Source organism: Triturus cristatus, chromosome 4_1 (genome assembly GCF_964204655.1).
Source record: "Triturus cristatus chromosome 4_1, aTriCri1.1, whole genome shotgun sequence".
Taxonomy (NCBI): Eukaryota; Metazoa; Chordata; class Amphibia; order Caudata; family Salamandridae; genus Triturus; species Triturus cristatus.
Genome location: NC_140585.1, coordinates 516,736,299 through 516,749,231, shown reverse-complemented (window position 1 = coordinate 516,749,231; position 12,933 = coordinate 516,736,299). Strand labels below are relative to the sequence as shown.

Below are 12,933 nucleotides of genomic sequence, written 5' to 3'. Positions count from 1 at the left end.
GCAGTGAATCTCAGTTTGAAATCCTCGTTCATGAAGCCATACTAAACTTTACATTTATGTTTGTCTGTTTATAGGAATTAATTGAGTTTTCTGGGTTTTCAAAATGTTGGAAGTTTAGCATTGAACCATTATTTAGAACTTCTAAGCAACTTATTTTTTTATAGGACCTGTTTTAAAAAATGTATTACTACTTTTTTCTGTTTTACCATCTCAAATTCATAAGAATGATGTCCTACCTTTTAATCACAGCCTGTAATTGACGCATATGATAACATTCTGATGGATTACTAGTTTTAATACACTGATATTGGTCAATCACTGGTAGGCAAACATGCGTTATATGAAACATTGATGTGTTCTATTTATCAAAACACAGGTGGACATATCCATAGAGATTCAACTTCAACAATTACTAAAAACAACAGTATAGGTAAAAAAATCTTTGAGATAACCTTACCTAATAAGGGAGTATAGAAGCATCGTAGATGTGAACGAAAAGGATTCTTTTCTGATCCCACACATTGGAAAGCTTCACGAGTCCTGAAGTTTCTGAAGAGGCAACATCTCTAATTGGAGAGTAATTAGAATACATGAAACGTTTGAAAAACACTCTTCTAATGCCTATTAACCAAGCACTAGCTAGTGTCAAATAAATCTGGCTTTAATGTACTATTCTATTGCATTTGTGCATGCACGTATTATATTTATGTAATAGTTTTAAACAGTTGGGTATTTAAGCGATTTGCAATAAACGGGTAATCAGTTACATTATAACAAAGAATAATCCCAATGAAAATTTCAGACATTAAGGATAGTAGGTAGGGGGTAGGAGGAAAAGTGAACGTTGAGGCAGGAATCAATGACCTTGTACAGTAAAGAGATGCATATTTCGTGACAATTCGCTGATGGGTTGAGTTGTTCATGACAGTCTTTATGAAACCCTCCTATGGTTTGAGTTCAAGATCGCGATTTCCGAAGTGAATCCTGTAGAGGTGTGTTTTAAGACCTTTTCGGAATGTTAAAATGTTCAGTGCTAATTCCAAGGGAGCGCAAAAAGAGATCCATGCATTTGGGGCTGCCCCCGAGAAAGACCATTTCAGTACTAAAGAGATTTCAGGTAGCGCAAGCTTTTGCTTCTTGATGGTCTTCTACCTCGTGAGATGCTTAGTCGATTGGCCAGGTAAAAGGGTTTGCATAGATCAGGAGCATTGCAGGTGCGGCAATACGTTTTAAAATTGATCCTAGCCTTGATAGGAGGCCAATTAAGATCTCTTAGGACTGGACAGATATGGTGACATCTTTTGTTCTCTGCTATGAGATGTGCGGTTTTTTGAAAGAGTGCTTATAGTGGGGATAGGGAGGTTGCCGGTAAGCCTGCCAAATTCGCATTGCCTGTGTCAATTCTTGATATTTTAGAGCTTGTGCAGCTGTTGTCAATTGGTAATGGACAATATATGTTTTAATCTTTTTAATTGATGTAGATGAAAGTTGGCTAATTTATTGATATGAGGGATCATTGATAAATTTCAGTCAATCGTGAAACCTAGGGATTTAATGGTACAGTTGGGCGCTCTTATTTATCCAATCTTAGACAGCTGGGCGATTAGAGTGGAGGCAATATGGCTGCTTCTTTTTCTGGATAGGAAAACAAATTCAGTTATGAAGTGATTTAGTTACCCCCAAGCATTATGTGCCCTTACACGTGTGTGGGGTTATACATAAATGTAAACGTGAGTGTGTGTAAGAGAGAGAGACTTGCACACGATTCCAAACTAGAACACAAAAACAAGCTGATGCAGTGACAAACAACAAAAGAGGAGTGTTTTCTGTACAAAATGAGTGGTGAGATAAAACATATAATGTATGATAAGTTAATGTCATTTTGAGATGCATCATAGTCTTTCACACATTTTAATGCAAACAGACCACAGGAAGTGAAAAGATACACTAAACCGCCAATAAAATGAGTTGAAAGATAAATACTCCTCTGTGTTGAGCCAAAGCCCACCCTGTGCATTTTTAATTGGTAACGATTGGTCTTTATACCGGGGTGCTGTCAAGCCGGCCTAACATGAGATCCATGTTACTTTGTGTTTCAGGTGTCGCCAACCTTTTCTGTATAAAGATTTCAGAACGTTCGGTGAAAATCATCCCGAGTTACCAATGCTACTAGATTTGTAAGAGTGGCCACATCATACAAAATTACATGAGTACCACCCATGCATGATAATCAGCAGTGTGCACTTGAGTGCATAAGGCAGGCTTGTCAGCAGTAAAATAAAACAGGATTCACTAGATTGGAATGCCTCTACATGAGTAATACACAACAGTCAGAGCTGTGAAGCCCAAAAGCAATAGTAAGTCTCGGCAGCGCCACTTGACTCATCACTCAATGATGAGCTTAAAATAGGGCATAGCATAATGCGATTTTATAAAGCACACATTCACCCTGAAGAGTATCATGGAGCTTAAATAATGTTGGTTATCCAAGTCATTAACTGGAATTGTTGAAACATCAGCTTAGGAGTCCTTAAATATACACATTTTCGACTCGAAAGCAAGATTGTCAATTTTGTTATACAACCAAGCAAACCCTTTTGATTTAGTGGCAGGGCTGCAAATAGGCAAGCTACTTACAGGTAGCTGGAGAGCTACGAGTAGCTCATGGGTTACTCGTTGCAGAAGCCTGTGTTTTTTTTAACACCATTTTTATTAATTTTTCCGTACAGTACAGCTTATGCACATTTCAGTTGTACCAGCCTGTGGTCCCAATACAGGCTGCTACACTTTCACTTCAGGTGATATATACCCATCCCCACATCATATTGCATGTAAATGTGCAGCAGCCGATTACAAAAATGTGTGATGCTCGTAGTACCATACATGACATGGTTGATCAGTGCGCCTGGGTTTACTCGCACATCTATCTAACATTACAATAACTAATCCAACTTCCCTATAACCCCCTCCCACCCCTGTTGCAGAAGCCTGATGTATATGTAACAAGAAATACTTGTTAAATATAAAGGCGAAGATAAAAAGTATTATTAAGAAGGGCGTTGTAAGGCTGCTACTAATGAATAACGTATTTGAATAATTAAATTAGCATAATATACATTAAGCAGGTGGTATCACCCAAGAATAAGCTTAGATATGCTATTGAAATGTCCCAGGGAGATGTTCCGTTGCTCATTTATATGCTGTAGAGTTTCATCCCTCTTTGGTTCATCATTAGTATCAACTCTCTTGCAGTAATGTATTAAAAAATTAAAACTTCTTTACACCCAACTGAAATGCTCTTCTTAGTTACCCTAACACATCATCATCTGTGACCATCAGATGGTCTATTTTATTGCTCATTTCAATCTTGCGATTCCTGTCCGCCACACAGAATCCAAGTCTCAATTGCGCATACTGCCTCTCCTCTCTTGTTAATAGAATTGCCAGACTGCTAATCAATACTCTATTGGAGATGATTATTAACACAGATGACACTGAGCAATAAACAAACTAAACGCCACAATTATTTTGGGTCAAGGTTTAATAAAAAAATAAGCAAATCTTGAGAAATTGTGAATCCCAAAAAGGAAAGTTCCTACTGGTTAGTGCTAACTCACTCATTCTATCAACTGTCCGTCCTAAGCAAGCACAAGGGCACATCAGTGGGAATACCCACATACATGTCAGAAGAACCTGCCAGCTGCTTCAGTTCATCATCCCCTTTGGTATCGCTTTGTTCGCCCTAAGTTGGCAGGGTATGCCCAGACGTGGGTCCCTTGCTTACTTTGCCACTGGATTCAAGATAGCCTGGCTGATGAGGGGTATGAACCCGAAACCGGTCCCAGGATGCTTGTTTCCGGTCCAGGGAAGACATGGCTTGGCGGTTCGGGCTGGCCTGTTCCCATGAGGCACAGGGTCAGACTGATTTGCATATGGCCATGTCTGAACTGGGGTGGTGGAGTGAGCTAAAGAATGATGATGGATTAAACCCAGATCAGTTGGCTGGGAGTGAGTGTTTGATTTGTGCAAGCGCTTCGTCCATCATCCCTTTTGGTATCGCTCAGTTCCCAGGACAGCACACACTGTGTCACGATCCTGTAGTAAATTTCGGAATCTTTTGACTATCTTTATGAAAAGCTCTGATAAAAGAGTTTCGGTAAAGGGAACGGTTTTGAAATGGGATTTCTGGTTGGCTAGGGCAAGCGCCTAAGCCAGGAAGAAACCACCACTCTAGTCAGGATAAGGGAGTTACACACTGAAGATAACCCCTGCTCACCAGCTTGGCAAGAGCAGTCAGGCTTATCCCAGAGGTAATGTGTAAAGCGTTTGCGCCACATACTCACACAGCAGTGACACACTAGGCACACCACAAAATAAACTCCACACAAGCTTATATACAAATAGCCTTTGTATTACTCTTAACACACATTAGAGCAAAATCATATATATACACTGTGCGACCTGGCACTAGATATTACTTTACAAGGGGTTATATATATTATAGGGCCACATGGGCGGAATGATTTTATCCCCACGCTGTATGCGACCAGACATGAGGAAAAGTTCTAGTCTCACTTCCCAAAAGTCTCTAATATTGTCGGGAATTTACGAAATCTTTTCTGGCCATCCTTTAATGATGAATTCTTTTAATGTCTTCATGGCTTCATCCTCCTTCATTCCCTTATCCCACTCATCACTAGTTAGTGAAGCTAGATGAATGGGAAATATGGGGACATCGAACGATTGATCACTCTGATTGCCTTTGAGAGGAGATCTAGATAAGTAGTCAGCAATCACATTTTCTGGACCTGGTAAATACTCCACTTTAAAACAGTAATTTTCCAGACCTAGGACCCATTTACCTATCCGGGGAGACATATTTTGAGCATGTTTGGGTGAAAACATGAAAGTTAAACGTTTGTGGTCTGTGTGCATAACAAATTTTGTACCCCACAGGAAAAATGTTAAATGGTGCACAGCCCAAAAACATGCCAATGCCTCCCTCTCAATAACTGAGTAGTTGCGTTCTGATGAGCTAAGGGTCCGGGATGCAAATGCTATGACTGTCTCTTCCCCATCTCCTTTCTGAGAAGGCATAGCTCCTAACCCTTTGTTAGATGCATCTGTAGTTAGTACAGTTTTCTTCTTGGGATCAAAAGTACCAAGAGCTGGAGAATCTAAAATATGATGTTTTATCGTTTCAACCATCTCACCGTGTCTTTCTTCCCATTCAAACACTGTGTTTTTCTTGAGAAGCTCGTGTAAGCCATCACATTGGTCAGCAACATTTCTTACGAATTTGGACATATATTCCACTAAACCCAGGAAAGATTTCAGTTCTTCTTTGTTCGATGGGTGCGGGGCATCCTTGACTGCTTGGATTCAACTGTATTTGGGCCTAAAACCATCTTTGGATATGGTATGGCCCAAATAGTCAACAGATGTGACTTTAATCTTGCATTTATCCAGTCCAACTGTTAACCCCGCTTCTGAGAGTTTGTGACACACCGTATTGAGGGTAACATGTTCTTCCTCAGTCGACCCGTACACAAGTATGTCATCCTGGAAACAGAGTGTGTTTTTGACACCATTAAGAACCTGTTGCATTATTTTTTGAATAATGGAAGCCGCTGAGGCGAGGCCAAACGGCATTCTTCTAAACATATATGCCCCAAAAGGTGAGGTAAATGCTGTCAAAGGTCTTGACTCAGGGTGTAGTTCGACCTGATGATAGGCCATGGATAAATCAATGACTGAAAAAAAACATGCCTTCCCCATTGTACTTAACATCTCATTTATATTGGGGAGAGGAAACCTCTCTACCCAAATATTGTCGTTTAGTGAGTGGAGGTCCACACAAAGACGAATACCTTGTCCATTCCCCTTGGATGCAAGAACTAATGGTGCGAGCCATTCTGTAGCTTCAATGGGTTGGATGACCCCTATTTTACATAGCTTATCCAACTCCGCTTTGAGCATTTCTCGAAGGCGAAGAGGTACAGGCCGTGTTTTGTGCACCATGGGCTTGGCACCTTGCCGGACTTTAATTCTGTGTTGAAAGTCACGTAACTTACCCAGTTTCTCAGTGAAAAGATTCGGATATGCATCCTGCAGGTGTTGGTTACTGTCAGGAATATTGACTAGAATGACCTGGTTCTTATCATTTGGATCCAAAATGATCCCCAGTTCTTTCTGGTGTTGCCATCCTAGAAGATTAGCCCCACATTCTACTACATACACTTTGCCCACCGTGGATCTTCCTTTAAAGTTTATGTGACTGCTAACCATGCCAACCAGAGGGATGGGATCTCTCGTGTAACCCTCCGGAGAAATATCAGGAGTACTTAACATCATTTTACAACCCCTTAGAGACTCCTCAAAGTCTTTGATATTTATCAACGTGAATGGTGAGCACGAATCAGCATACACTTCCAACGGTTTATTATCAAATAAGACAACACACTTGGGATAGTTAGGTTTTGACCCTACATCACTATCTTTCACTTGAAACATAAATTTGGCCTGTGGTTCTTCTTGAGTATTGATCACATTAACAGTATTACTCACGCCATCTCTACACACCCTTGCTAGGTGCCCTCTCCTGTTACATTTCTTACATAAAACACTACGTGCAGTACACAAAGGATTGTTTGCGAGATGATTGCTGCTGCCACATCTAAAACATTTCAACCCATGCCCCTCCTTGGTAGGTTTGAAAGTTGTGACATCTTTATTGCCCCACTTGTCAGATATCTTCTGTACTTCATTGTTACTGGCTTTTGCTTGTACTACAGCCACTAACTCTTCTTTAACCTTCATTTCCTTTACACATTTAGCAGTATGTTCAATAGATTGTGCAATCGAGATAGCCTCTCTAAGCGTGGGATTTTTCGCAAGTAGTTTTTCTTGAACCCTGCTATTGTTCGTGCATCTGACAAGTTGATCTCGAATGAGCGAGTCATTTAGATCCCCGAATTCACATAACTGAGTGAGTCCTCTTAAGGCTGCAATATAGTTATTAATAGACTCACTCTTCCCTTGCACTCTGCTAAAGAATTTATGTCGTTCCAGAACCACATTAACTGTCTCCAAAGTGTGTCTCTAATTTTATAAGAGCAACATCGTAAACATCAAAATCATCTTCATTATCCACCTCAGGTTCAGGTAGAGTTTCATACACTTTACGTCCATGCACCCCCAAGTTATGCAGCAATATGTGTTTCCGCAGCGCTGAGAATTTCTCCCCACCATATCAATCAGATATGACTCAAATAATTTTGTCCAATCTTTCCAGTGAATCTCAGGATCACCGCACTCATTCAGAAAGGACAAGTCCAGCTGTAAGTCTTGGGCGCAGAGATCCAATACAGAGGATCCAATGAAGCAAAACAAAACCACACAGCCCCAAAACGGTTGCAGCACCGGGCCTCAGCTGACAGAAAACAGGGAACTTACTGAGTGAAATATCGGAGCAGGCACGGCCCTCTAGTGGTTGGAGCGCTGAGACTCCGACAGCCGGAAGAAAGCTCTCTCGTAATCCTGTAAAAGACCGGCCCTCTGGGATTGGAGCGCCGATTCTGAGGAGAAACTGAAAGGATCTCGGAGCAAGCATGGCCCTCTAGCGGTTGAGGCGCCGGGCCTCTGACTGCCGGAAGGAAGCGTAAATCATGGAAACGGCTGGCCCTCTGGAGTTGGAGCGCCGATGCGGAGGACAAATGCGGAGGAGAATCCTGTTGCAAAAATGTGCGGACCTCTGGAGGCTGGGGTGAGTCCTGTGGAAGCCGGCTAACAGGCATCCCAGCAGCAGTAGCAGACAAAACGGCACAGTTCAGCCCATACCACGGGCCGAGAACCTCTCCACTATGAAAGGCAAGCGTTGTAGAAGGATTACTCAGCGAAGCCCAGCCGCTCCTAGGACACCACACCGAACTGCTCCCCGGACGCCACACCTATGATGCCAGTGGAGCCCAAAATCAGGCTGAGGAAATCTCTCAGTGGAGAACCAGCCAAAAACACCGCAGGAACAGCCAGGAGTACTTTGAAGGGTTTCCTGACTAACACAGGAGAACAAGGTATACGAAGCGTAACCGCACACAATACCCGTGCTGTTCAGTGGACCTCACTTTTAGTGGAGCAAGTCCCAGATGAGGTGCTTCACGACAAACAATAAAGGAGAGAGTAAACAAAGGGGAGATGATCAGCTGCCCGCTCCGCAGCTCGTCGCCAGTGATGAAGTTTAGAAGGTAATACAGACTCCACAGCAGGTAAGTCCAAGTTTCCTTTATTCTGATCATCCACTCTCCATCTCACAGGAATGGTACTCCAACATTCTAACATCAACTCCCTGGAGGGGACCAAGAACTGGGGATGAACAGGGAGGGCCGGAACGAACCATTACAGGAAAACCACATTACTGTTAAATTACAACACCTACATATAATCAGCAGTGCCCCCAGGTACTCTTAGTACGGTGCACACATTATAGTCAAATCTTGGCATGCACGTTATCCATTGTGTATCCTAATCACCCCAGGGCATGTCCAGTAACCCTGGCTCACCAGGCACCTCCCTGGCCGTGCAGTATTCTTTTGGGGCAAGGGTGCAACTCATCCTGGTCATTCTGAGGTCAACAGAAATGCCCCCTTCGTTGCAGCTACCGCGATCCGGTGGTGCAGCTGTAGAAATGGTCACAGACACCAACAGTGCCTTAGGAGCCCCATTCACTGGGCTCCTCCTAGTGCAAACGACAACCCAAACAGGCACCCGCAGTGTGCCTTGCCAGCCCCACTCACCGGAGCTTCTCCTTTGTGGTTGCAGCCATCAGCGAACTGGGGGTGTAGCGGTCAACGCAGATAGGCACCAACAGTGTGCCCTCCAAGCCCCACTCACCGGGGCTTCTCTTTGTGGCAGACAATCAGCTGGGAACAGGGAGAACACAGCGACAGGGAGCCCGCGAGGTTCCGTCTTCGGTTGTAGGCCTGCCGGCTCTCCTCCTCGGCATGGGAGCCCAGATCTGACCAGGCATAGTCTTCGCCTGACTTCCTGTGGCCTTCCCAGGGCAGCGGGGCCTGCCCCCAATGGCGTCCGGGATCTCCAGCGAATGGATCCTGCAGGGCTTTCCACTTCCTCTTGGGAGCCCCGCCTACGGTCAGGCGGCCTCTGCCAGACTTCAGGATCAGCCGCAGCGCTTGCAGTCAGTTACGGAGCTAAGTCTCCGTCGAGTTTTGAGCAGTTTCCTCAACACGGCAGGCAGTAACACAGTGCTCTTCCCGCACCCCTCCGTATGATCCTCACAGCATGCGCCACTTCAGCAGAACCTCTTGCTGTGGCTCAATCAGCACACTTCGCACAGCGCTGGGTGAGCAACCAGCACCACCACCACCTCAGGATCTTGACAAAGGCACTCTCTGGGTGCTAATTCGGCTGAGCAATGTACTGGAGAGAATCCCCAGCCCTGAGATTACTGGGGCAGAGTTGGGCCCAGGCAGGTAAGCTCACAGGGCCCTCCAGCAGAGGGGAAGTCCTTTGTGGCGGTTCCTCCTGGCGCCCAGCGGTCCTCTCCTCACAGCTCCTTGCAGGTACCAAAAACATGGGGTCACAGCCCCAATACTTATACCACTTGTGTCCTTTGTTCTGCCCTGCTACAGGGCTTGGGTCCCAGTTCAAACCAGTTCTGGGGGGCACTCAAACATTTCTTTACAGTACATCAACACCCTCATTATCAGTGTAGGCTCTGGCCCCAGACACACCACAGGGGGGCGGAGCCAGCATGGTGTAGTGCAGTGACAGTCCTATTCAGGCCCAGGTGCTATTCCTCCCACTACTTCAAATGCAGATCAGCCTATTCAGCCTAGCGCTGACTCACCCAGCCCCTCTGGAGCCACTGCACTTCCCCAGGCCCTGTCACTCCAGAGTCAGACATGCAATACACATCAGGCAAGCACAAAGACACATAGCACACAGAATTGCCAACATCTAAAAGTGGCATTTCTAAAATAGTGATACTAAATCTGCGCACACCATTATTCAGCATTTATTACCACTATTCCAAACATACCCCACTTGACCACGCTACTCGTCTCAGATCAGGAATTACCACTGAAACCCGTATCAGGGAATCCCCAATGCATTCCTATGAGAGGGCAGCCTCATAGTAGTGAGAAACCAAAATGGCTGTTTGTCACTACCAGGACATGCCACACAGTTAAGGCACATGTCCTACCTTTTACCTACAATGCACCCTGCCCATAGGGCTAGCTAGTGCCTACCTTAGGGGTGACTGATAGGTAGAGAACAAGGGGAGTCACAGACGTGGCAACCACTTTGTGCCACGTCACAGCGGCAGTAAACTGCGCATGCAGGCCCTGCAATGGCAGAGGCCTGAGACAGGTTTGAAAGGCTACTTTGGTGGGTAGCGCAAGCAGCGCTGCAAGCCCACCTGTATCATTTAATTTACTGGCCCGGGGTATCTGGGATACTGCTTTACAAGGGACTGATAGGTAAATTAAATTAGCCAAACAGGTGTAGACCAATGTTACCATGTTTTGCCATTGAGAGCACATGCACTTTACACTGGACAGCAGTAATAAAGTGCCCAGAGTCCTAAAACCACCAACACCATGTTAGAAAAAATACCAGGAGGAAGGCAAAAAGTTCAGGGATGACCCTGCAAAAAGGGCCAAGTCCCAACAGGAACTATCGCTGTTGGATACTGTTTTGCATAAGACAATTTCAATGAAACAGACATCTATTTAGCCTGAAAATAACTTTAGTTGGGCGACACCTTGCTGGCCTTCCAGATTATGAAACTTGTTAAACAGTGCAAAACACCTGATGTAATGTGATTCTCTTCAAGTTTATTAAATGTAATAAAAGGACAAAAACAGAGCACAAAACCACTGAGTAAAAAGAAAACGTCTCAAGTGAACAAAGCAACATATGGCAAATTAGATAAAATGTTATTCTGTGTGTGTATGCACATTTGGATTAGTCCATATTTCCACAATTCAATCACATAGGTTTAAAAACTGGGACTTGCAGAGGACCAATTGGGATTTCTCTTGGTAGGCACTGCAGGGTGCAATATATATATACAGGACTGGAGAGTAAGGAGCAAGCATGGACTGAAATCCATTCTTCTATGGAAAACATTTATAGAGACAGATCATTTTGCGGTTGAGCAGATCGACATTATGTGAGTGATAGTAGATCATATAATAATGTACTGCATATGACAAGTTTCAAAACCCAGAAAACAAAGTGAAAGACATCTGAGAGAGATCAAGGAGAACTTTGTCCTCTGTTGATTTGAGTTGCAGCAGGAATGTTAATTCATTTAGGCAGATTTCTTTAAAAAAAAAAGCAATAAAAATATATTTTGCCTGCTCATCAAATGGGCAAATAGCAGCTAGTTTACAATCAGTGGAAACAAGCTGAATAAATTGATGTTGGCAGTCAGTTTATCTGGCCCCCAACGCAAAGTATCAATAAAAGACAAAAAGCTGGAGGATGTAAAAAAACAAATGGCAATAGTACATAACACCTTAATCTCCAAAAGAAAGGTGAAGCGATATAAATGAAAAGGTATAGCAATTTGAATGCTCGTTGTATGAGCACACAATGAGATATGGGAACAGTTTTAACATTTTCATCCAAAGTGAATACATTTTGATAAAGGCAAAATAAGTTTGTTTTCATCCAACGTTATTACTCAAAACTCAAGATCAGCCATTACTCAAACTTTACCATGTGAGGTTTTCTTGCAGGTATTCGTATTCCTATTCAGTTTATCCAGTACTTAATTTGTAAAAATTATGTGCCAGGGCTCTCGTCAGGAGGCCCCTGCAACTTGCACCACCCATTTCACCCACCAGAACTGTCTCTGACTGTACTGACACAGCTAATCATCCCACAGTGCGATAGTTCAGACTTTTGATATACATTAATAAATGACTAATACCTGCCACCCAAGCTATTCTTCTAGCTTTAGGTGGCAGATATTGGTTATTTTAATGTATATTGAATTATTAAATAACTGCTGTTGTGCTCATCACACAATTAAACAAAGATGGCCACATGTGGCAGGCTGTCATGAGTGCCGGGGTTGACAAAGTACCGGTGCTGAGCACCAGAAACCTCCAGCACAAACTAAGCACTGAGTTTATCACTGTATTAAATAACTGTTGGGAGCACTCATGAACTCAGTTTCACTATCAATATTTTGTTTCGACCTACAGGAATGTGTTAAAACATCTAATTGTTCATAAAAAGGACAAACATGAGATTCAGCTAATGAAAATGCCAATACATACAAACATAGATAGGTAACAAAGAATAACAGGGATGTTTTTCACTCAATGTATCTGATCCACATCAAATGGAAAAAAAAGACCAATGCTAGATTTGTCTATGATGCCAATCACAACCTTGACGTGACGAACATCTGTTCTTCACTTTTTACCCATCTTTAATCATATGCTATGTATGAGCGCTACAAAAAACAGATCTTGATTTCAACATCTAGCTAGGGGTAAAAGAGTAATTGGCGAGTAAATCATAACATGACCCCTCCCTCTAAACGATGAAAATAAAATGATTATTGGTCTGGTTTAGTCTGTAATCCAGATTAAAAAATGAATAAACAATTACTGTGAGATGCTTCACAAAAATGACAACCAAGGAAGATATAAACCCCCAGGTAGGGAGTACCACCTGTTAAATGTATAGTGGTATTTAATCATCCACAGTCCTCTATTGTGGATACCCAGGATTCCCCTTAATATATACCTTAGTACACCACTCAGTCCTTAGTGCTTAAGAAACAGATCCTCAGACATGTCTCTAATAGGAACGCTTCCAATGCTCCATAGTGCTTTTATGGTCTTTGCGTTTTCCTACTGGTCACATGGCCTAGCTCGTAGAGACCCAGGTAGA

The 12,933-nt window shown here is 43.2% G+C and overlaps 1 protein-coding gene across 7 annotated transcripts in view; it reads right to left on the bottom strand.

Moving 5' to 3' along the window:
- Positions 1-12,933, bottom strand: part of IRAG2 (inositol 1,4,5-triphosphate receptor associated 2) — a 1,211,571-nt gene that overhangs the window by 397,679 nt on the left and 800,959 nt on the right. For all 7 annotated transcript variants that reach the window (XM_085652757.1, XM_085652760.1, XM_085652761.1 and 4 more), the window contains one exon: positions 458-566. In XM_085652757.1, the coding sequence (XP_085508883.1) occupies positions 458-566 (109 nt within the window). The remainder of the gene's footprint in view (positions 1-457; positions 567-12,933) is intronic.